This window comes from Pollachius pollachius (assembly GCF_949987615.1).
Source record: "Pollachius pollachius genome assembly, chromosome: 10".
In the NCBI taxonomy this organism is placed as follows: Eukaryota; Metazoa; Chordata; class Actinopteri; order Gadiformes; family Gadidae; genus Pollachius; species Pollachius pollachius.
Window position 1 is genome coordinate 9,789,232 of NC_136943.1, and position 24,467 is coordinate 9,813,698.

A 24,467-nucleotide genomic window follows, 5' to 3' on the forward strand; every position below is an offset into this window, starting at 1 on the left:
AATGATGCAATAACAGGAATACCCTCAGTCATTAGTGAGCAAAGACGGTGTCAATTAGCTAAATTGTAGTTTAACATGTTTATTTTTTAAATTGCTTTACATTTGTGGTGGGAATTTAGTGAAATTCCTTTTATGTTTAAAGCTATTTTGGTTAGCACTGCCTATTTGTTGAGACACGTCCCTCTTTTATGCTCTCGTGTTCCATGTTAGCGCGCTAGTCTTAGTTTGTTTCGAGCTGTCCCTGTTTGTTTTTCTAGCTTTCCAGTAGACAAGACACACACAAACACACACACACACATACATGGCTAATGAACGCATTCTTAATGAGCAGGCCAGGTGGATTTGTTATATCATCCTCTTAGCTTATACACAAGGCAGCAACTGGATTCACACACCCATGACAAATGGTCATCTACCTCTTCTGAGCTCTTTTTTTCTCTCCCTCTCTCCTTTATGAACCGCTATCGAGACTCAATTTTGAGCTTAATTAATCGGTGTAATTAACTACCTGACACAAGATATTATGGGACTCGTGCGAGGCAGATCCGTGATGGAGCGCGAGCCGTTCCTGGGCTCATTAATCAGCGTGAAAAGAGCCGCAGAAACACACACTTACAGTTCATGGACCTCCAGCAATGGCCATCAAAGGGTGACATCACTAGCTTACTTTGGTGTGCTATACACAACATTACACACAGTAACACCCATCAAAGGCGTGACGGTCTGTTAAGCCGTGGATAAACAAGTGGACCACCAGCAGTGCATGAACGGAATTGTTCACATACCTGCCTATGTTCTTTGCATGTTACTTGAATATTTGGGGAGGTTACTATCTTGTTAGTTTTGAGGTCAGGGGGAAAAACGGCAGCAATAGCAGCGGTATCCTCGCCATTGTCTTGAATGTTGTGCCTACTGTACCCTGGTCCCTGACCTGTCACATCCACATTCTCCCCCTAGCGTTCACGTGGGTATTGCATCTTGCGAAAAGCGTAGTGCTCATTTCTGTGGACGTGCACAACGAAGGCTCCCATCAGACACGGGGAACGCGAGGCAGCCACCCTGAGCACGTGTACGCATGGTTAAGAGCACGTTTATCTCCGGCCTACTAGGACAAGAATCATCAGGGACCTCGCGATGCGATATTACAATGATTTTTGAGGGGCCGAGCCGATATGGATTATTATTCTGCAATCATTGCGATAACAACTACTACAACAAATTGAATGGAGAAAAAATTTGATTGGAACACGGGTTATACATATCTGTCATTTATTTTATTGAGATTGTTGAACAAAGGCGAACGTAGTTGATGCAAATTGACAATTTACTACTGTAAATAATAACAATTTTTATCATTATCATTTTGTCTATACTAAAATGCTAATCGTCCATCTCACTCTACCAGAACACAAAGCGATGTTCTGCTGCATGGTCTGATTCACATTTATTTTCAGTTGATAACTGTGTATTTAAACTATTAATTTGTGTTTTTACTATCGATCAACTTGCTATCAGCTTGCAAGTAATCGTCCCATCCTTTCAGCACTGTAAGTGGTGCAGCACCCTAAATCTGTGTCCGTGGTTGTGTGTCTGTGTGCAGAGTACAGCCGCTTTGAGTCCAAGATCCACGACTTGAGGGAACAGATGATGAACAGCAGCATGAGCTCTGGATCAGGCTCCCTGCGCACCAGTGAGAAGCGCTCCCTTTATGTCAGGTAAGGCTGAAACACTCACTCACACACACACACACTATTTCACTCACTCACACAGTATCTCACTCACTCACAAACTATCTCACTCACTCAAACGTTGGAATACTAGGCTGAAAGCCGTTGTCATAAACGGCTAAGGGATTGTTTTGAGGTAGTTTGCATAAAAGATCAAATAGCCCTGTCTCACCTGAACTGTTCAAGTTAGTCAAGTCCTCAATAAAGTGATTATGTTTATTTAAAAGTGACCGCAAGCTCAGTTTGTTACGTCCACGTTCTAACGTGGGTATTGGCACACTTGAAGATGTCGGCCATGTTCTGTTCGTATTAGTTTAGTTAGTGCAACTGGTCCTTGCGTTTCCTCCTTGATAAACACACACACACAGTTCAAGGTAATTGGAATCCTCTGACTCATTTGAAGACATTTGCAGAGTCGTCACTTTTTCCCTAAGCCATGATCACACAACCGTTTTCTGCCTTTGTTTGAATAGCTGTGTTTGCTTTTGTTCACATTGGCCTTCATAAATCCTTCCTGATTCAGTTCAAGAAGTTGTATGGTTCACTCGCACTGTCCGAGACCCCCCTGACAGCGAAGGTGATAGATCGATGTAGGAGCTGTTTGCCATTGTGAGTCATGGCGTTCTTATAGAGACGCTTCTTCAAGGCATGTAGAGCCTAGCCTAGCCTCCTGCATGGGTGACTAAGCCCACAGTTATGTAGGAAACGCTGTCTAGTTATCCAGCAGCGGCAGTGGCAGCAGCCCTGTTCCCCAAGCCCAGCCTCAGGAATGTGGAGGCGTTAAGCCTCAAAGGTGTACAACACACACACACACACACACACACACACACACACACACACACACACACACACACACACACACACACACACACACACACACACACACACACACACACACAGAGAGTAGCTTAGGGTGATGCAACCACTGAGGTGACTGTGTCCCTGTCTCATCTTAAAAAACACATTGCCGTTTCACAGCCATTTAGGGCTGTAGTCACGCAAAGAAATTCAATCTACACTTCAACCAATCGATTGATCGATTGGGGGGGGTAGTCAATTAAACTATCGCTAGATGAACTAAATCCGCCACAGTGCACTGGCAGCATTCCACCTGGGAGCCTAAATATCCTGATAGCCTCCTGTAGGAGCTGAGTGGAGGAAGTCCGTGGGTTTTGGATCCTCTCTTGGTTCAGGTCTGACTCAGTTCAGGCCAGAGTTTCAATGTGTACTCAACTAAGATTCAACAAAGATTATTCTGTTGACACAGTTTAGTTTTCTTGGCTCATCCTTAAGTTCAGTTGTATCCCTCATAATGCAGCCCCATCATCCCAAAGGAATATCCGGTTGACCCGACGATTTGACGGTTAAAGACGACGTCGACTTACCGTCCTTCTATGAAACATTCAAAGATTTGAGGTCCCCCTATTGTTTTTATACATAATCAATGTTTTTTTCTATCACAATATAGCCTATCACTCAAAAATGAAATACATGAGGTCTAAATATTTCCCTCCCGGCCCTGAAAATAATGGATTAAGAAGCGCTATTTTCCTAGCGAAAGGAACACCAGAGATTTTCTGACCAGTGAGACCAATAGACAAACTGACCAGAAGGTGTCGGGCCTACTTTCAGTATTATTTTTCTTAAACCAAGTGGCATTGTAGGTTTTATAAGTAGTCTGTACCAGCTGTTGTTTGTAAAGGCAAGAATAGGTTGGCCAAAATCCCCAAGCCGCAAGAAGAGTAAATGCACTAATGCCTACAGAGCCGCTCTCTTGGTCTCTCTCTCGTCAAGCACAGTGGTTAGCCCGTAGATGTAGGTCAGGAAATGGGAGAACCTGTTATACAGGTCTGTATGTTATGTCAAATAACTGTGGGTCAACTTGTCGAACAAGGTAGAGGAACTCCACATGGATGTTGTGGAAGGTATGTCGAAACAAAGGTCTTTCTGTGTCACGGAAACACTCAAAACCAAACTGGTGATACATTTACCGGATCTGACTTATTATTCCTTATTTTGAATGCCTTTCACTAATCGGACTGTATAACCTCAGTGTTCCCGTGGGACCTTTTGCTTGTAAGCTGGATGTATTGGGTGACCCGTCTGGCAGAATAATCAAGCCTGTTGCAGGCATCTCATTTCAAAACGAGACACTCAAGGCAGCTGAATGTCGCATTGTCAGCAGCACAGCTCTATATGCTACGGGACACACAAACCCGGACCCCATACACGGTGTACAGTAAACGCCGTCAGTGCTGAAGTGAAGCTGCGGCAGATTCGAATGCTCGCCTGTATTTGAATGCGTTAAAGGTCCGGTGTGTATAGTTAAGTTACAGCTAGTGGTGAGGTTACTGATTTCAACCAACTGAATACCCCCCCCCCTCCCCCTCCCTTTCCAATGACAACGGTAGCCTGTACCGTTGTCTATATTTGTATGTATTTTGGTATTCCGTCTCGAAAAGCAACACGGTTTATTTTTCCTATAAATCAGTTGAATCAATCACTATGGTGTCTTCTTTGTCATAGTCACCATGGTCGCTAGACATGTTGTACATGTTGTTCCTCTACAGAGTCCTCCTATTGCATCCATAGCGGTGTAACACTGCTGAAATTGGACGACAGAATCTGTCAATCAAATCCCCTGAGCCAATTGGATGCAACAACATTCATAGACCTATGATTATCGATTTCTGTCATCGGCATCTATCATTAATCTCGATAGAAGTCAGCGCTACAGCTCACATTCGCTAAACTATTTTACAATCGGATTTGAAGTGAGTGTGAAACTCCATAATAATTTAAAGGTGAAGGTGAAAGTGAAGGTGAAAGGACAGCACTGGCTTTATGAGCTGCCTCCAAGAGAGGGTTAAGCTACTAGTATACCAAGTGTCCGAGAACACTTGGTATACTAGTAGAACATAGTAAGATGCTCATGGTAGCTTATGCGACAAGAAAATGTCCTATTAGTGCATCACTACTAAAACGTGGATCTTTGTTGTTTCTGCAGAGCCCTGTTTGACTATGACCGCACCAGGGACAGCTGTCTGCCCAGCCAGGGTCTGAGCTTCTCGTACGGGGACATCCTCCACGTCATCAACGCCTCCGATGATGAGTGGTGGCAGGCGCGGCTCGTCACGCCACATGGCGAGAGTGACCAGATCGGGGTCATTCCCAGCAAGAAAAGGTACCATTTCCCGGGGGTTAAAACCAAACCGCTGCCACCGTTCTGGTCACGAGGGAACGCCTGGACGTTCCCTCGTCCACGCTTCAAACGTGCGTTCATGGCGGGAGAGAGAGAGGGTTGTACTTCTGATGGAACGATATCTGTATCTGTTATACGTTTTAGATATTGCTATTTATTCTCTTTCTCTTGTTGTCTCTTGGCATGCTCTTATTCCTCCCGGATGTACTGAACGCTCATAGGAAGTAACAGAGCGGAAATTGCATTTTGGGTAGACTGGAATAATGGAAGAATTCATGACCCTCTCTCAGCCTCGGTCGGCGGCGGTCTGACCTTAATTCGGATCTGTCTTTGTGTTCACACAAGTTCCAGAGTGTAACGGATTCTATTCCCTGTTCTCTTTGTCTGGACGGTTCTGCGGGCAGAGTGGAGAAGAAGGAGCGGGCCAGGTTAAAAACGGTCAAGTTTCACGCACGGACGGGGATGATTGAGTCCAACAGGGTAAGTTTGTTGTCATGGTGATAGCGTGGTTATCAATACAGAGGAAACGATCGGGGGATTGCGTCCGCAAAGGAGAAGACGAGTCTTGCCGTTAAACAATGCACACAATCTAAATACAAAAGTAGGTTAACTTAATCAATTTGACTTGTGTTGAAAGCGCCACATAATTTAAGATGTGATCAATAGTGTGACATGATGATGAGTAGCACTATTATTTTGTTGCCTAGGACAACTGTACCAATGCTCCCCACATTTCTCAATCTTAGAAAAGGCCAATCTATCTTAAACTCTGCTGACAGAGATAAATCATGAAATATTTTGCGCTGTTTACAATGCAAACAGCTAGAGGCGCAACACAAGAGAACATTGCGTACTACCCCTTTTTAGTTATTTTCTTATACCAGGTATAAGCTTCTGATTGTGAGATTTGGCTTGTAACAACGCATCTCAAACGGCTCTTATGTGTCAATCTAAACCAGGCTTACCGCATCCTATAGGCTTGATATGGGCTCATGGGTTTAGTTTCACAGATACTTTACTCAATGCACTATTCAGGCTTGACTGGATGCCTATTGTCCTGTGTGGAAAGAGACACACCCTACTAATGGAGATGGGTCATTACTGACTGATCTGGCGTTAATGGAGCTCCCCTCAAAACAAGGGGGATTCCAATGCGGTGGAGTTAAAGAAAAACAAATTGAATCCCGTTCAAGAGAATATGACACTGTCATATTTCAGTTTTGATGACATCTGTATTTAAAAAATGAAGCCAATCTGTAGCATGTTCCCCTTTCATTGTACATGCCATTCACGTACAACCCAGTGCTCTTGGTTTATCGTCAACGTGGTTTACTATGAATTGAATGCATTTCCATTTCATTTGTTGTTCTGCATGTGTTCAGTGGCGTCATTGAAACCCATTGTTTTTGTTTTCACCCAACCCCCCCCCCCCCCCCATTCCTCTCATCCACACACCTCCATCAGCAGCCAGTCAAAGTAAAGCGCAAAAAAAGTTTCAACCTCTCACGCAAATTCCCATTTTACAAGAGCAAGGAGAATATTGTGCAGGAGATGGTGGATGCTGAACGTAAGTAGCGGATGTTGTGAGTTTGGTTTTGTTCCTTTCATTTGCTTCACCCTTTCCCATCACGCGTCTGTATCGTCTCGGCTCCGATCTTTAAGTTCACCTCCTTGAGGCGGGTTGGTTGGTTGCATGTCAACACCTCCGTCACCTTCTTCACCCACCCCCGCCTCTCAGCACCCTGAAGAGGGAACCCATGGCTCCGTACGTGGGCCTTTCTGTTTCACACTCGCTGGTGTCTGTCTTTCCGTCCGTCTGTGTGTCTGTCTTTGGGCACCCGAGGAGTGTTGCTGGTGTGTTTGTCCGCCAAAAGTGCACAGGTGTGACAAAGTCTTAAAAAATCCCTAGATTCTTACTAATTGTAATGGCATTTTGTCTGTTTAAGCCCTGGGATAGTTTATGGCCTGGGCTTGCTGTGTCGATAGCGGGCAGCACAGCGAATAGAGACAAAGGATAACCCAGTGTATTTGAGGACCGAGCAAACACAAAGGCAACACCTCTCTTCGTCTCTCTTTCTCTCCCTGACACACACTAACCACTTCTTCTTCCTCTTCCTCCTGTCTGCTCTCTTCTTTTGGTTTCTGCTCTCGCCTATCGGGACATCTAGGACTTCCCAGGGTTAAGCGATGACTTTTATGGATCAAAGAGTTTGAGTAAGTGTGTGGTTGTACACAATCCCCTCAGCTCAGAGCAAACGAATTGTCACTGCCTAGCCCAGTAGGGAATGGCCAAACCACACACACATTTCCCAATGCATACTCCTTATACACACAGACGCAGACACATTCCTATCTCCCGCGCAGTGTATGAAATGCAGCAAGGGCATTTCATTAAGAATCCCCCAAGAAACAAGTTGACGCTGCTTTGATTGCATTTTTGTGTTTTGGTTTCTCTTTTTGATTTTAATTAACAGTGATTGTTTTGTTTGCACGGGAGGGACTGATATATCCGTCACCAGAGCATGGGGCACATCCCTTGAGTTATCTCCGGGGAATACCCTCTAGTTCCCCCCCCCCCCCGCCCGGCCGCGTGCCAGTCAGTGTGTTTTCTTTGGCTTGATGCGTCCCCGCCCCCCTCCTTACGACATGCGATCTGCTCATGGCAGTCGGGCCTTTGGCTTGGGGAATGGTGGGCCGGTTGGGACGCGGTCACAGGAAACACTTGGAAGTTTCCTATTGCTGGCACCTTTTACACTACTTCCCCATTCGAGCTAACCAGAGCAAGGCAACCACACTGAAGCTCACTGCTACACTGTCAACCCTCTGCTACCTACGGTGGGGGGCCTGAGGAATAAGGGGCCATGGGACACATGCGGGGTGGGTGACCTGACCTTCTTATCGAAGCGAATTATGTTTTGCCCCGCCACCACACAAACCCACGCAAACGTTTGTTGTGTCGACGCTTGGTATCCTGACAAATGATCTGACGCACACCTCTCTCCCCCTCAGAATGCCTGACGTCCAACACGAGCGACAGCGAGAGCAGCTCAAGTGAGTCACCGCAGTTGTGGTGTTGGTTTGGCGTTTTGTGGCTCTGCCCACCCAAAAGAAGAGCATGCGATATGAGCTTGTGTGTGCGTGATCATGCAAAGGTGTTTTTATTTGTTGAACTGAGCTGTGATAGATGAGCACTTGGAAAACATCCCCCTTATGACGTTTGCGTGTCACAATCTTGACCCTTGTGGAACCAAATAATTGATTTTGTTTTTGTATTCATTGTTTGTTTTACAGAGGGCCAGGAGGACACAATTCTTTCATATGAGCCAGTCATTCGACAGGAAAGTAAGTGAACGAACGGTTAACCCAGAGGTTAATAATACTTATAAATAATAGCAATGTGGGAATAATAATTTAATCGATGACTCAATCGAAACAACGATTTGTATAAATGTATTAAAGATAAACTGTCACAATACTTCCCACTCAACTCTTCTGACCCGTCCTCTGACTCTGCCTTGCAGTCCACTACACGAGACCTGTCATCATCCTGGGACCGATGAAGGACCGGGTAAACGATGACCTCATCTCCGAGTTCCCCCACAAGTTTGGCTCCTGCGTGCCGCGTAAGTCGAAGTGTCCCGGCCGACGTCCTGCAGCGCTGCTCCATCAGGTGACATAACATCTCACTAGTGGTGTCTTCCACAGACACGACCCGTCCACGGCGAGAGAACGAGATGGACGGCCAGGACTACCACTTTGTGGGCTCCCGCGAGCAGATGGAGAAGGACATCCAGGACAATAAGTTCATCGAGGCAGGCCAGTTCAACGAGAACCTCTACGGGACAAGCATCCTGTCGGTCAGAGCAGTGGCAGAACGGGTAAGGCCCCCTGCTAGTGTTTCTCCCCGGGATTAGGTTACCTGAACAGGTGTCTTTGCGTTGTAACCCAAGACAAACAAGCGCAAAACTCCTGTGAAAGAATGGTTTACAGCAACCCAAATACAAGCGAAAGCTCCAAAAGGATCGGGTTGCTAAGGTGGACATACGCAATACGTTAGAATTAAAGAATGTTATAATCAATTTATTTTATTTCTTTAGGGGAAACACTGCATTCTTGATGTATCTGGGAACGCTATAAAGCGACTGCAACAAGCACAACTATATCCTATTGCCATCTTCATTAAACCAAAATCTGTCGAAGCCCTGATGTAAGTCAACTCCCTCACCTACAAACTTCGATATTATTTAAGTTCTTAGGGGTTTTTTGATCGCCTATCTTATCGCGTAAATGACAACCTCTTTGTGTCTTTTACAGGGAAATGAATAAGAGGCAGACGTATGAGCAGGCCAATAAAGTCTTTGACAAGGCAATTAAACTGGAGCAGGAGTTCGGAGAGTATTTCACAGGTAGGTCGCACTGCACCCTAACCCCCATCTATAATTTGATGGTATTATTGAAATGAATGAGACTTGTTATCAAACAAATCTGCTAGCTCAGGTTTTATTTGCTCTGGCATATGCGTCTGGCCCCCCTCCCGCTCAGAAAGATTCCCAGTAGAGCTGTCCCGTGTCGGGGTGTTCACAACTGTTTATCTAATATAGGGCATGTTTGATACGATAACTGCAGGGGAGCGTCCCATGGCAGCGCCGTTGATGCAGTTGCACCAACCACCAAGATGGCTGCCACTAATGTGTCACACGTTTTGTTGCTCTGATTTAGTTGTAGGTCTATCCAATTGCATCCAGAGGCATTTTGGTCTGCGCCCAGTGATATCGTGCCTGGGGAAAATCGAAAAATTAACTGAGAGGTTCCAGGCTAATACGCATTTCCGATTAGTCTGGCTATGTCAGGCTATAAATGGATGGGCCATTGTAATTTATAAATTGATTTAATTAATTCTAATGCCATTTCTCCAAAGCATCTTACAATAGTGAGTGCATATTTTGTAAGCATGGGGAAGCCCCTGTAAGAAATCATACCCCTATGCCTAGCAGTATCAATGGCATGCTCTCTCTGTTGACCACTACAAGGCAACCTCTCACTGTCTCATTGTGTCCCCCAGCCATTGTACAGGGTGACTCGTTAGAGGAGATCTACAACAAAATCAAGCTAATCATCGAGGAGCAGTCGGGCCCCTACATCTGGATCCCTTCCTCCGAGAAGCTCTGAGCTGCCAGCTCCCTGCCCCCCCACCTACACCCCACCACCTCCTCCTCCTCCTCCAACACCACCCCTGCTTCTGTGCAGAACTCGCATCCTGAAGAAAAAACCCTGTCCCCCCCCCCCCCCCCCCCAAAACTAAATTACTTCCCCCTTCCCCATTTTTTGCAGATAAGTTTCATATCAAGTTTTAGTGTCCTCATTATGTTATTCGCTAATGGGAAGATAAAAAAAAGTCTTATCACCATTACTGTGACTGTGCACACCCCTGCATGAGTTTCTCAACAGATCCATTCAAGACTGGAAATGCCACTCCGAATGAATTTTGTCATTTTAAAAACAACGAAAAGGGAAAAAAGGAACAAATCCTTTTTTGTTTTCAGATTTTTGTCCTTTTTTTAAAACGACTGGGACTGACTACGAAGACCAGAATGTTTTACAGAATTCGTGAGAATGCTTGAAGAGTTGCGGTGGTGAAGAGAGGGGAGAGAGAACAGAGTCTAACCATAAAAAGTTGGAACACTTTGTAAATGTTCATCAAATCACACTAAATAAAAAAACAAAAAGAAAAGACACACACGTGAGTGGAAAAACCAATTGCAGATTTTCTTTTTCTAAAAGGACTGGATGAAATCGCGGCCAGCTGATGCTACTGTTTAAGGAGTCGTCTCTCTTTTGTTTATAATGACTGAGGAAGTTGGTGAAGAAGCCTACAAACTGGGGATCTATTTATCATTAACCAGTCGGGTCGTCTGCCAGTTGCCTGTATAAAAATACACCATGTGAGGCGTAAAAGGAACGAAATGAGTTGTGAATCTCTACATTTATATTATTATTAAAAAAAAATCACAAGCTAAATGATAAAATCCTTCTAAGATTTTACTACATATTCAAAACTACACATTTACACTTCACTAGAATTGTCTACTTGGAGGGCTCTTAGAGTAAAACATTTTTGTTTGTTTTTATTTTGGATGTTTTTTGGGGGATTTTGCTTGTGGGTTAGGGCTGCTGTGTAAAGGACGAGGGGGGGAGAGATGTGTAACTGGGCTCTGCAAAACACCAAACTGCCTTACATCAAATACAAATTATGTTTCCTGGCTACCTGGTCTCTATTAGGGGAGGACACACACGCAACCGGCAAAACACAGGAAATGTTCTTGAATTTCCTCTTTTGTGTTGCTGTGTCCTTCACACTTCCAGGAGGCCGTTCTAGAGTGCAATAGATTGAAATGCAGTCTCCACTCTGTTCTCACTTGTATTTTACCCTGTATTATTACTATCATGTTTAATCCCGTTCTTTACTTTTTCTGGTACATTTGAAGAAAAACGTTTAAAAGAAAAAAAACTAAAGAAATCCCCAACTTGATTTGAATTTGGATCGCCAGATCAGCATCCTCATGGGCCCCAGTTGAGCAGCAGATTCCCCATTACACACTCTGCCTTCCCAGATGATTCTTCTCTGAGTTGAGCGGTCACGCGGCACTATCCTGTACGCCACCATGGCGGTGGCCTTTAAAAGAAAACAAAAACAAACGGGTAGTAAAATAAACAATAATTGTATTGGATGTGTTATCAATTAAAAGAGTCAATATATATAACCTGTTCTGGGTCGTCGTCCCCCCTCTCCCCCCTTTCTACCCCTACTTAAAACACTAAAGATGGGTTGGATTAAAACCATTATTCTCTGTATCCATACCAGTATGAATTCTTTGTATTTGACCTGGGAGGTGTTAGGGTAAAGCCCCTACGGTGTGTGTGTGTGGGGGGGGGGTGTTTGGTGAGCCAAGGTAGGCTGAAGTACAGATACTCCGATTTCAGATTTCTCCTGCAACTCTCTTCATATTTCATACCCATTATGAAATGTGTGCTGTCTTAAAAGGTTGTCTTCTGCTACTGCTTTCGATTTGTCTTCATCTGAACCATTTTTAATCAGAAAAAAAACGAATCTTGTCTTAGTTTTTGGTTTCTTCAGCTGTGGTGAAAGCTTTGTGTGAAGATGCATGAGTGTGGGCGGTCTGATAGCAACGTGATTGAAGCGACCAGTGATATTTGCGTGCGGGTGGGCCCATGACGTGGCCGTGATGTGCTCATGTGAAGAACACGTGTCGGCTTGTGATGAAGGAATACTGTGCCCTCACCCATCCCCTGTGAACCAACAGTTTACATTTATTTTCCCCAAGAGCAAAAAAAAAAGCTTCTGTTTTTTGGTCTCTTAAGAGCAAGTCCCACTGCAAGGAGAAAAAGAAACGGTAACCCTTAACTCTACTTGGGTGACCCTCACTTCCCACCACCCGCGGAGTACCTGTATACCTGCAGGCATTTACTGAACAGTGTGCCCACCTGCCAGGCTACTACCACTGCTTAACCAGCTATCATTACCTGTGTCAAAACCAGAGTTCAGGGAAAATCCGACGGGAACAGAGCCATTTATAAACTGCTTGCAGACTGTTTCAACAACATAAAGGGTGTGGTAGCTGTACAATGTAAATAAGCCCCCAGCAGACATCCCCTCACCTGTGCTTCATGCATGTGGGAATCAGACTGGGACATGTTTTATAGTCCACAAATGTCAGGTAAGTAAACTTTGAGCTACTCTGAGATATAATTTCCATAACAATGTGCCGTATCGTTGGTATTTATCTATAGACGAATCTCTTCAGATGCCTATTGGAACACTAAGCTAGTCGGCTGGGAATTTAATTCCCTCAAGTAGGGCCTGTCTAAATGTGATTTCCTGTGGAACGTGTCTGGGTGTATAGATTTTAAAATATATATATGTATGAATACTGAAAAGGGTGACACGATCAGAAAACCTACATAACAAATATCAAGAGGCCAGGAGCAGCGACCAGTATCTCATTTAGACATTTAGAAACGTGCTCCTCTGGTGTTTCCGTTCCAATACAGCTGACTGTTAAATATGTGTATGTCAGTCAGCCATGTCGAAGCCCAAAGAACTTGATTTCATTTTACTCTTTTAACGGAGGTTGAGGTATATAACGAAATGGAGCCCGAATGCCTGTGTATAATTGATGAGGGTCCTTGTTCTGGTGAGAGAGAAATAACATGCTTCTAATTTTAATTTAACATTTTTTCGGGGAGGGAAGGTGGGTTGGTTATCATTGGTCATTATTGGGGTAATGAGTTGTTTATGTTAGAGCACATATGTGCAGTAAGTGCTTGCAAACATGAACCCTTTGATTGTACAGTAGTTTTCCTTCCTGTCTGTGCGGGTGGCACAGCCAATCAGGACTCTGCGTCACGGTCTTCCCTGTCCTAGTCATGAGGGAACTCAGTCATGCTACTTTTGTTTGGGTTTTCATTTTTGGGAATTGACCAGAGTTTATTTGTTTGGAAATAATAAAATATGTGACTCGGTTACTGGGTTTTCAATGTTCTCCTTATTCAACCCTATGCAAACTCCACAGGGTTCTTGAGTGGCAGATGTGAAGAATTTTTCACTTTTTTACTTACCATCTCAATGTTTATTTAAAAGTTCCCATACATGTAAGTGGAATATCTGGCAGGAACCGTTTCGGACATAATAAAAGTGAACGTCCAACAATAACTTTGCTTGGGAACAAGTTGCAGGGCAGAGGTCACCTTGAGAAAATGTGTAAAACAGTCATCCAAGGTGAAGAGTTTCTCCCAGCCTGGTCATTCTTCCATGATGAGGTTCTTCTTGGCTCGGTCCAACCTGTCCAGTACCTCGCTGTAGAGAGGCGACATCTGAGGGACGTCCAACAGACCGACAGCCTCTGTTAAAACACTTCATCACATAGATCTCTGAGGCTCTGTGTTTGTCGGTGGATGTTAGCCTCCTCCCCACCACCCCCAATATGTGGAGGAATGACTCCGCCATGGTCTCGCTCCACTGCCACCACCTCTCCAGCTCTGCTTCATTCATCTCCCTGACCCTTCCCCACCCCCGTTGCCCCCGGCGCCCTGGCTCTTGTACCTGGGTCTGGTAGCTCTCCTGCAGGGAGCCCAGGTGGCGGATGAAGCTGATGCCCAGGCCACACCACTTCTCTGCCTCCGGGTACTGGGCCAGGCTGTACAACAGGATCCCTGTGTTCCAGGCACGGGTCAGCAGCCACAGGCTCTCCATCTCTGGGAAGTCGTCTGGCTGAGGAGGGAGGGAAGGGGACAAATTAAATCTGAAGGAAAAGCCCCTTTTTTCTGGCTCCTGGAGAGAAACAGGGACAGGAGCCCAGTTCTGGGTGTGGGGGAGTGAGGCTTGTGCATGGCGAGTATGGCAGTGTTACGGCTTCTGTGCGACATTAAGAAGTGATAAAAAAAAAAAAGGTTATTAAATACAGATAAAAAAGCACCAATGTGTTTGAGTGGGGCCCATGCACGGTTGGTTACGGTTCGTTTAAAGAGCTCTGACCGTTTGACACCTGTTAAACTTGACCTTCAACTTTGAGCTGTCGAATACCCAAGTGGCTTCAGAATCACAATCACGTTAGACGTATGTTTTTTATGGAAATATGAATTTTGTGACTTCAATGAGGACCTGGAATGCCAGGATGATTTGATAGGCTGCCTAGCTCATCAGCCGCAATGTGGTCGGTACAACACATCTACCAACCAACCCCGCAGTAGAGAGAAAAGCAGGTTGATTTGATAAGGAGAAGCAAACCGCTTTGTGGATACCGGGCAGGCATAGGAGAGGAGTAGAGGGGGTTAATTATAATGCAGAGAGAGAGGATGGGGGAGGGAGGGGCCGAGCCAGGGGATGGTGCTGTGGTGATAGGTGCTGCGGTGATAGGTGCTGCTGACTCACTGCGGCGGCGATGATAGACAGAGCCTCCTCGTAGTAGAGCCACACTTCCTCCAGCACACGCTCCTCTACCTCCGACACACCGCTGGGGAGGGACAGCTGGATCAGGCTGTGGACACACTGTCTGAAGACAAACACACACACACACACACACAAAGACAGTCGCACCATCACCCCCCGGCTCATACATTGAGAACAGCGCCAAGTTGCTCAGGAACAGCAAGATGTTGGTCAGCAGCCACCGGAGAATCAATCATCGATACACGAGTGCTCTGTGACAAATCATTGTCGATTCTGTGAATCATGAAGTTTACATAATATTCTATCGTTATATTAAACATTTTGTCTTAATGATTACGTTAACGCACTTTGAAACATATTCTACATGATCATTTTAATCATGATGTAATAGGTCTTGCAGTGATCTAAGCCTTTGATTTACCATGATAGTATGTAATGTATTTCGATAGTGTGATTTATCCTTCTAATGATGATGCAGTGTTCATGGTGAGAGACACAGATGGGATTTGTGTGAGGGTACCTGCAGCGGGCCTTGTCAACGTCGGGTCGTTTCTTGTGCAGAGAAAGAGCGATCCTCAACGCCTTCTTACACAGCGAGGGGTAATGGGCTGGGGGCTCCATGGACAATGCTGCCAATCAATAAGAATAAGCCACGGTGAACCTTGGAGTTGCAATGTTGTTCCCAGCCTAAAGGTACTGGGTCCTGGGTCCCTGTCTGCAGCCTTGGCTGTGGGCAAGCTCCCTAGCCCCTACCAGTTAATGACATGTATCTGAATTCACTGTGAAAAACTTTGGGATAAAAGTGTAAATGACTAAATAGTTATGATCACGTGTCGATACAATATCTAAAAGTGAGCCTTTATTTGTCTTTATTAGACCTATTGGGGGATTTGGCTGCTTGTGTAGGTGTGTGGGTGTCTATCGGTTTTACCTGCAATAGTCTCTAGTACTTTGGTGTCCACATCATCTAGCTCTAGGATGGATTCCAGTATGGTTTCAACCTTGGGGTCGTTCAACTTGGCCCGGGCCTCAAACTCATACAACAGCAGAAGCGTGTCTGTCTGGTCGTTGGGGAAGTTTCCTGTGTCAAAGAACCACAGAGTTGAACTGAGGCTTCACCACTATCATCACAAAATACTGTGTTAAACAAAAAGATAGCTGACCGCCAAGATAATTTATCATTAAGTGTACCATTAAACAAAATTCTCTACAAGTCTGATTTTGAAAATCCAGGGTTATATCATAATATAATTGTATTGTTTTATCAGGTTGGGCTGCCCAGTAGCAGAGAGCTCTCATGTTATCATGAATTAATTACATTTGTTGATTTTTTGGTATTTTAAACCTGAAGACCACTGTTTGATTGTGTGTGTGTGGTTGTCGAATATATTCAGATTATTCCGACTATGGATCCTAAACAAACTAATGCTATGCAAACCACAATGTTCAGCTGTTACTGAACAACCTTTTAGACTACTTACTTAGTCTAAAATGCATTGCACCTTCACTTATATAAAATGTGAAATGCATACTTTTTGTTTCTCACCTAAAAACACCCTTTTCAATCTTGTTAGACCATGTTATTCAAATTAACAATGTCAAAATGTCAGACCTGCATTCTGCAGGCCATTCACTCACATGATATATGTTACATTTATACTTAGACTAAATCAGCTTCAGAATCAAGGGGTTTTGATTTAGTTCCTACATGCAGGTACAGTTAACTGGGCTTCTGCAGGTCCACCAGCCTGGTTGATGTCTTCAGCCTGATAGGGACTTTAAGCTAAGAGTACCATGTTACGTAATGAAAACATGGAGGGGTACCTAAAGCTCTCAGAGTCTTCCAGACCTCAGTGCAGATCTGAATATTCTCCAAGGCATTCATCAGCTCCTCCGTCTGTGACAAACACACATACACAGGTTGTGTATTCACTATCGCCACCTAGTGGTTAGATTTCCTCTGAACTCTGCGTGTTCTTTAGGGGTTTTAAACACATACAAATCCTCTCTACTGGTCTGGGAACATTCCCATCCATGTGCATGAATGAAGCTCAATGTGTGCTGAGGGAAGGAGGGAGGTGCTGTGTGTGTGTGTGTGTGTGTGTGTGTGTGTGTGTGTGTGTGTGTGTGTGTGTGTGTGGGTGGGTGTGTGTGTGTGTGTGTGTGTATGTGTGCGTATGTGTGTGTGTATGGGAGGGGGGGCACACCTGGACAGAGTGAGGCGACTTTCTGCAGAGCTCCAGAGAAGCAGCGGCAGCCATCAGGAGACACGTCCTCTGGCCCATGAGGAGGACCCTGCTGGGGGGGCACAACTGGGACAGCTGCAGAGGGGTCAGAAGGTTTCACGTTTACATTTCATCTATTAAATGCTTTGAGAGAATATCATCTCTAGACACACATCGCTCACGCCATGAAAACATTAAACCAATAAAGACAACTGCAACATAGAACCAACTACAAAATATCAACCAGTTACCAGTTAAATTCCCCCCCCCCCAGGGACTTCCAAGAGATGAAAGAGGGACAAATAAGTTACATATTCTCCCGTCTCTAAAATATCCTCAGAGAAAAGCCTCAGATGACATCAATACTTACTCATATGCTTTCATCAATGCTGTTTGTCCAATGGCAAACCCTGTTACTAAGCCAGCATTCAGGTAAGCAGCGCTTTTGCCTCATAAAAATAAAATGGTTGACTCTGTGTTCCGGCAAACTATTCCTCTTTATGAACAATTCAGTAGGAGGAATGCCACAAAAGGGGACATGTTTGGTGATATTTGTCTTTGTGCTATGGCAAACCTTTGGGCTAAAAGTAAAAAAAAAAACATTTTGTGAAGAGGGCTGCCATCAACCGGCAAAGTGTCGTTTTAATTAAATAAATGCAGTGGAGCCAAAAACCGGTACAAACATTCACACGTAAACACAGCCTCGCATGATGCGAGTCTCATGTTGATTTTGTATTGATCTAGGCCTTCCTGCACGGACACACTCACCTGGTACGACAGCAGAAAGAAATCCTTCATCCGGCCAGGGCTGTCCTCGCATTGAAGGGCAGAGTTCCAAGCTGTAAAGCACATAGGTACTTACAGAGTTGTGTACATCCACACACACAGACACACAAAATCACAAACACACACACACAGATACAAACATCACAGGCAAACAAGAAAGCATAAGGAAGGGTAGGTGTTGAAGACTTTAGAGCTGAATAGATTAATAAGCTATTGCTGACACCCGACAAGGGAGTAAAGGAGGAAGAGTGAGAGAGAAAGAGTGAGAGAAGAGAGAGGTGACGTGATAGCGAAAGAGAGAGAAAGAGAGAGAGAGAGAGGCTCAATACCGATCTTCCTGAACCAGTTTGCATCCTCGATGCGTTGTTCAGCAGCTTCAGGCCCAGTGTTGCACTGGGAAACTTTCTGAAGGGCTGATTGTAAATACAATATACATATCACAGTGTGAGCAATATGAACAGCAAACAGATGCATATCAAAATAGTTGTGTGTCCTACTCACCCATTTGTAAATAGGACAGTAGGACCTCCAGGCGTACATTTCTACATGAAGGAAATGTTTTTAGATTGGTTATTTTCCCCCCAAAATAAAATACACCTGCATCCTTACCTCTCTTCATCGCTTGCCACTTCCATTGTGGAGAGAACAAGTCGAAGCAAACACCTGTGAATGGAGAGGGGGAGGGAGGGAGAGAGAGAGGGAGAGAGGGAGTGTATAATGATGACCTCCTTTCTTTCACCTACTAACTATTGTACAGAGAGACACACTTTCGCTGGAGAAAAGTGGGAATATATGTCAGTGGACCAGAGCCCCGGTGAGGAAAACAAATGGGAGGCCATTCCCAGAGCAGAGCAAGTCATTACATCATTCTGTCATAACAGCCGTTAAACAGTAGAGCTTCAAGATAAAATACAATCAAATAAAAACACAGAAATAATTCTATACGTATAGAGTAAATCATTTGAACAGTAATGGGTTCAGAAATGATTTAAAAACATAAGCCTGATAAAGAAACCACAACAGCGACTGTGTTCCAACTGCTACTGACCTGAGAGCAGTCAGAACGTGAGCCTCGTCGCTGGAGTTCTCACACAGAATTTCCAACGCTTTCATGGCTGTGTCCTGCTCCTCGTTCTGTCACAGAATCAATCAAACCACAACCAATCAGCATCCTCCAACCCGTTAGAACCGGTTTAAGTGGTTAACTGCTATCATACAGGAAACACAAGATACAAAATGAAAGCGTGGATTTTTATGACTCTACATTTCCGTAACTAAAGGTATTTTTATCCAATAAAATTGCCATAGATGAGGATATCATAGATGACGATATTTTCTGTTGATGGACAGTGCTACAGTACACTAAAGCACAGGACTCACCTGCACCACTGACTTATAGGGCTTGTACTTCAGAATGCCCCAGGGGATTCTTTTGTTAGCGATACTCCGTACAGCCATATTAAGAGGACTTAAGAGGACCTAAGAGGACTTAAGAGGAGAGTTGTAGTACTGTAAAACCCTGAATCAAAGTAAATATACCGTCACCTGGGCTATGTAAACTGTGTTCTGCCACATCTTGCATGAGAAACGCTTTGGCAGTTTCCAACACAACAATGACTCCCCACAATGACAGATCATTTGAAGATTAATGAACTAGCAACGACCAAAAAAGCATTTTCTACTAACATAATAACTAAAATTCCAATGCTCCTATGCATCCAAAATGCGACGTGACATTGTGATGTACAAGCCCTACACAAGCATTCAACCCAGAACAGTGGCTCTAGCAGCACCAGTGGTAGATATCACAGCCAAGTATCTGTGACAGTCAATAGGCACATCCTGCATCCAGGTGAAGCAATCACTATTTGGCAACCGCCCAGTGGAGGACAATCAAGCAAACGCTTCATTCATCACTTTAAAGCGCTGCATCTAAATGGCTCTACTCACCTCTATCCTGCACTTCTACCCATTTCCACCCCCAGCTCTGCCTGTATAGATCTAGCCACTTTCCCCCACAGCTCCAACTGTGTAGATCTATGTTTATGTAAGCATGTTGGAGGACGTTTTGGCCCCCTGATCAGCCAATGACCTTGCACGTGAGTACATGAAAGTGGAAGCAGCAGCAGTAAAGCCACAATGTATGTAAAAGCGAGTGAGTAACCGAAGATGCGACGGCATTTATATAACGCTTAACATACTCTCTATATGCTTCATGCTTCACGTCGCGCGTTCACCTGCGCAGACACATTTGTGTCATCAACCACATCCTTTGACTGCGAAAAACAGCTTGTCAGAAGCAGTTAAGAGGTTGGGTTATTTGCTTAACACCTCTGCACTTATATACCGGGGAGGATCGTACCGAATGTCTTCTCCCATAAAGGACCCCGGTGAGCCCAGAGTGGTGCCTGTGTGGAGCTCACCTCCAGAGCTATCTGTGCGGCCAGACTGAGAAGACTGGAGGCAGCGTTCTCACACACCAGCAGTCGGTCCTCTCTGCTTACAGGGCTGTTGGCTAGACGTCCCATGGCTGTCAACGCTTCCGCAGCTGCCATGAAAGAGCACATACCCGCAAATATACATGTGAAGTAAAGTAGTTACATAACGTGTACTTTTTACACCTTATGAGTTATGATAAATTCTGTTACCTTTCTCGATATTTTTCTCCTGGATGGCAATTTTGTAAACACTGAACTGAGTGAAGATGCTGTCAGGGTCGCATCTCTCTGCCTCCCTGATTGCATCTTTTGCCTGGAACAGTGGGCGTTATACGTGGAGCGGTGTATTTAGTTGGCACTACATACACTTTGTGTACCTACTCCAGTATCCTTTTGTCTTTATTTAATTATTTTGTGTGTGCTTATTTACTCTAGCCAACTCAAAGATTTTTTATAGATAGTATCCTTATTGACAAACCAAGAAAATCATGTAATATGATTCAAAATGCCAAATGGGGGCTGAACTAATGGAGGAAAGGTTTATTTCCTGGTCTGAACTGTGTCCCTCTGGCCATCACCTTTTCCAGCTGCTTCAGCAGGAGAAGGCAGGAGGCTCGGTTTCTCTGCAGCTTGGCCAGGTTGGGCTCCATCTGACCTGCCTTGTAGAAACTCAGCGAGTAGTTGTACCACTGCAGAGCTTCAATATAGTTCTTTGCCTGGCAAGGGGAGCTGGTGTTACGTAACTCTGAGTTTGGAATAGACAGTTTAAAAGTGGACAGGCTTGTTCAGTTTACCTCAAAGTGTTTGGCGGCCTTGTCCCACAGCAGCAAGTGTAGGCTAACAAGAGACTGGGGAGTCAGTGGTTTTCCTGTGTAATGACCTAACACAGGGAAAACACAATTCTTCACTCATGGGGCAACGCTAGGCTAGGCTCACTCCTGTGTTTACACTGGCCATTTTTCAGAGGGACAAACATGGCATCAGAACGTACCGGTGATGATGTCCTCTATTTTCTGTTTGCCCAGCAGCTCTTTGCCTCTCTGTAACAGCAGCTCAATGTGCAGGACCGAAGCAGCACTCAGCTCGGGAGAGGCCTCGAAGTGCTGACACACGCGTTTCAGATAGTCAAATGCCAAAGTCTCTCTGGAAAAAACATAGTAATGTGTGTTTATTTGGATATGTATCTTGTTGGCATATTACCTTTTTTATACAATTATATGCATCTTGTACATACATTTTTCAATGTGAGTCGATGGATCTATTTGTGTTTGTATGTTTTACCGGTCCGCCGACATGAGAAGTTTTACTGTGCTGAGACTGACTTCCAGAGGAGCATCAGTCTCCAGCAGCTCATTCACCCCTGAAAAAGGCATGTTTTAATATCCACATCACATTTAACGACTCATTGTTTAAAGACAATGGGTAATAAGCAGCCGCGTCTTACCTGCTGTGACAGCCTCATCCAAGGCCCCCGAACGCAGGAGGATCCTGATCTTCAGGTTGAGTCCAGAGGCGCTCATGCATACCTGTCAAATTGCAGAGTGTAAGCCGCTGCAGCGTATTGTCATTGGAATAACAGTAATTTTCCAGTGTATCATTCATTGTTGAAAATGACTGCTTATGGCCCACCTTGTTGGCCAGGCTCACAGCATTGAGGGCTTTCTCTTGAAACTGCTGACAGTCCCACTCCAAATAAACCGTTGCCAGGAGTCTTAATACTCTGGCCTAGCATAATGACAATTGGAGTGTTAAGCAGTGTATTTAAAGGGGGATCAATGTGTACCGACGCATTAGATGTGGGTATCACATAAACTTAAACATTTCCTGTGCCATCTTACTTGGACTTCGGGTCCAGGACAGTATTTTCTATTCGTCTTACCGATGTCGTAGCTTTGGCTGAGAAAGACAACTATATTGTGATTCTACTCCATGATTATTCTAGAATTAGATTGTACAATGATCCATGATAATCATTACCTTAACCAAAAGGAACTCTCCTCAAACATTTTCAGATTGTACGAATCTACTCCAAAGTTATAGCACATGAGCGAGAGGTAGCCGGTCTGCATGAAAAACCATAAAATAAAGCAAGGACGAGAAGTGATTACATACAAACAACCGGTTTGGAGCAGTAAAATGTATGATGTTGTTTTCTCTAACCTCCCTTGGGAGCCGGGCCAGCATGTCTTTACAGCGCTGCATATAGACCACAGCCTCCTGGTGACTCCCCAGACATACGGCCTGTAATAACAAAACAAAAGGCTAAACCATATCAGCAAATGATACACACCTCTGTCTCCCAACCAATGAGATCCATCCTTCTTCATTGTTGCAATGCTGTTTCACATGTCACTCCCCCCCCAACCACAGAGCAGCGTCTTCTCAGAAAATCACTTTCCTGGGTTTCAGGAAAAACATTGCAAGAACATAATATTCAGGTTGCTGTACGTGTGATATAACACGTCTGGGCTCACCGACTCTGCCTGGTAAGAGAGGACTCGAAGCAGATCCTTCTCCACTTCCCCTTTAGAGACATTAAGGTCAATGTCTCCATCACCCCGAGACCCCAGTTGGCTATAGAGGATTTCCAGGCTCTGGATAAAATGTAAGATGATGTAATGTAATGTAACAGTGTAACAATTTGAGTCTGTATGCGTATGTCTGTGTATATTTGTATATATCTGTATATTTAATGTAATAAATATAAATTTTTGAGCACCCCGAGCTAATGTCAGTATTGAATGTGTACCTTGACAGCTAATGCCAAGAATGGATTTGCCAACTGGGGATCTTTACAATCCAGCCATGTTCTGCCTGTCTTGCTAGCCATCTGTAAAATAAAATACAATAACAATAAAAAAAAAAGATTAAAAAAGGATTATATGTTCGGTGACATATACAACATAAAAAAGTATGGTTCTTCTAAAATGGTCAACAGACTATACATTTACCAAGATGTGCTTGCGGACGATGCTCTCTGGTGGAGGATCAGGCGCACTGCAGTACAGCAAACTGCAGGCGACATGGCGAACTGAGAAGGCGGCGAGTGACAGAAAGTCAAACAACGGGCGCACACATCCCAGAAAATGTTAGAATACAGTTAGGTAGTGTTCTTAACGCATAGCTATTCATTTTATTGTAAACCACCGAACCTTTCGCTTTCTGGGTTTTATTAATCGCCGTGCCAACACGCTTTGTAACGGCCCAGTTCCACAGCTGGATGGCACACTCCTCAAGCTGAAGTCAAGGTGGGTGAAACAATGGGCAAGTGAAAAACCAAGCCAAGTCATAAAACAGCCACAGACCATTGAGGTTGCTATCACAAACAACTTAATGATTGAGACAAATCTTTTTATTATGGCATTGAGAGTAACGTAACGCAATTCAAGCCAGGAAAGAGTAAAGAGGCAGAACAAATGCTTCAGGTATAATAAAGAGAGTAACAGTTACCAGAACTCAGTATGTAATGAATACTTATCAAAAAATAATAGTAAATAAATAAGTGAATTACCTGTGAATCCAGAGGTTTGGGGAGCTGGTCGAGTACAGAGACTTCATTAAACAGCTTGTCTATAACGCCCTCGTAATCTGCCTGCTCTCTGTGCTGTAGATTCTCCACCAGACCTGGGATGAGAGAAGGCTTGTGAATACTTATTCAAGATTTATTTTGCTCACGTATTGACCTACGAGGTTTGTACTAAAATTACATTTTTGAAAGACCGAGTCTCAGCTAATCAGGACCTGTTTGTAACCGTTCTACTTTCTAAAGAGTCATATTTGATCAGCTAAATATTACAATGGCATCAATGCCCGTGAAGTAACGTTAGCTGAGTCAGCAGTTAGCTAGGCTTAATAGCTGCTAATTTTAGCTCAACTTCTTCTCCTAATTCACTATTGTGAAGAAAAAATGTATCAAACATAAAATATACTTGATATAAACTCTTAGTTCGCCGTGTTAACACAATACAGTGGCTTACATTTCACATTAGTAACAAACTGCTCCATGTTGACAGAAAACGTGTGTGTCTTGAGAAGAACGCTGTCATAAACTGTCACGACTCACGAGCAATGACGTCAGCAGCCATGTCGGTCTTTCTGTGTTTCATGCAGTGGTGCTGAAGT

The 24,467-nt window shown here is 44.3% G+C and overlaps 2 protein-coding genes across 9 annotated transcripts in view; one reads left to right on the forward strand and one right to left on the reverse strand.

Annotated features, from left to right (window-relative positions):
* Positions 1-11,790, forward strand: part of LOC307081417 (disks large homolog 3) — a 31,939-nt gene extending 20,149 nt beyond the window's left edge. For 6 of the 8 annotated variants that reach the window (XM_079744577.1, XM_079744579.1, XM_079744581.1 and 3 more), the window contains 11 exons: positions 1,601-1,715; positions 4,735-4,911; positions 5,334-5,409; positions 6,394-6,496; positions 7,939-7,980; positions 8,221-8,271; positions 8,451-8,552; positions 8,635-8,807; positions 9,027-9,136; positions 9,244-9,335; positions 9,992-11,790. In XM_079744577.1, coding sequence (XP_079600703.1) covers positions 1,601-1,715; positions 4,735-4,911; positions 5,334-5,409; positions 6,394-6,496; positions 7,939-7,980; positions 8,221-8,271; positions 8,451-8,552; positions 8,635-8,807; positions 9,027-9,136; positions 9,244-9,335; positions 9,992-10,098 — 1,148 coding nt within the window. In that variant the 3' untranslated portion in view covers positions 10,099-11,790. The remainder of the gene's footprint in view (positions 1-1,600; positions 1,716-4,734; positions 4,912-5,333; positions 5,410-6,393; positions 6,497-7,938; positions 7,981-8,220; positions 8,272-8,450; positions 8,553-8,634; positions 8,808-9,026; positions 9,137-9,243; positions 9,336-9,991) is intronic. The other 2 variants (XM_079744578.1, XM_079744580.1) reach the window with 1 other exon arrangement.
* A 1,959-nt stretch (positions 11,791-13,749) lies between these two features.
* On the reverse strand, positions 13,750-24,350 carry tex11 (testis expressed 11; the record flags this gene model as incomplete). Its single annotated transcript, XM_079745067.1, has 29 exons — positions 13,750-13,821; positions 14,051-14,218; positions 14,879-14,999; positions 15,417-15,525; positions 15,828-15,977; positions 16,721-16,793; positions 17,104-17,217; positions 17,890-17,960; positions 18,237-18,320; positions 18,409-18,449; positions 18,517-18,570; positions 18,956-19,041; positions 20,331-20,455; positions 20,556-20,658; positions 20,924-21,061; positions 21,140-21,225; positions 21,337-21,488; positions 21,627-21,705; positions 21,790-21,871; positions 21,975-22,070; positions 22,184-22,241; positions 22,323-22,408; positions 22,506-22,586; positions 22,820-22,939; positions 23,095-23,175; positions 23,297-23,376; positions 23,498-23,582; positions 23,857-23,969; positions 24,323-24,350. 29 exons carry the CDS (start codon positions 24,348-24,350, stop codon positions 13,750-13,752), a joined length of 2,736 nt encoding a protein of 911 aa, XP_079601193.1.
* Between the last annotated feature and the right edge of the window lie 117 nt (positions 24,351-24,467).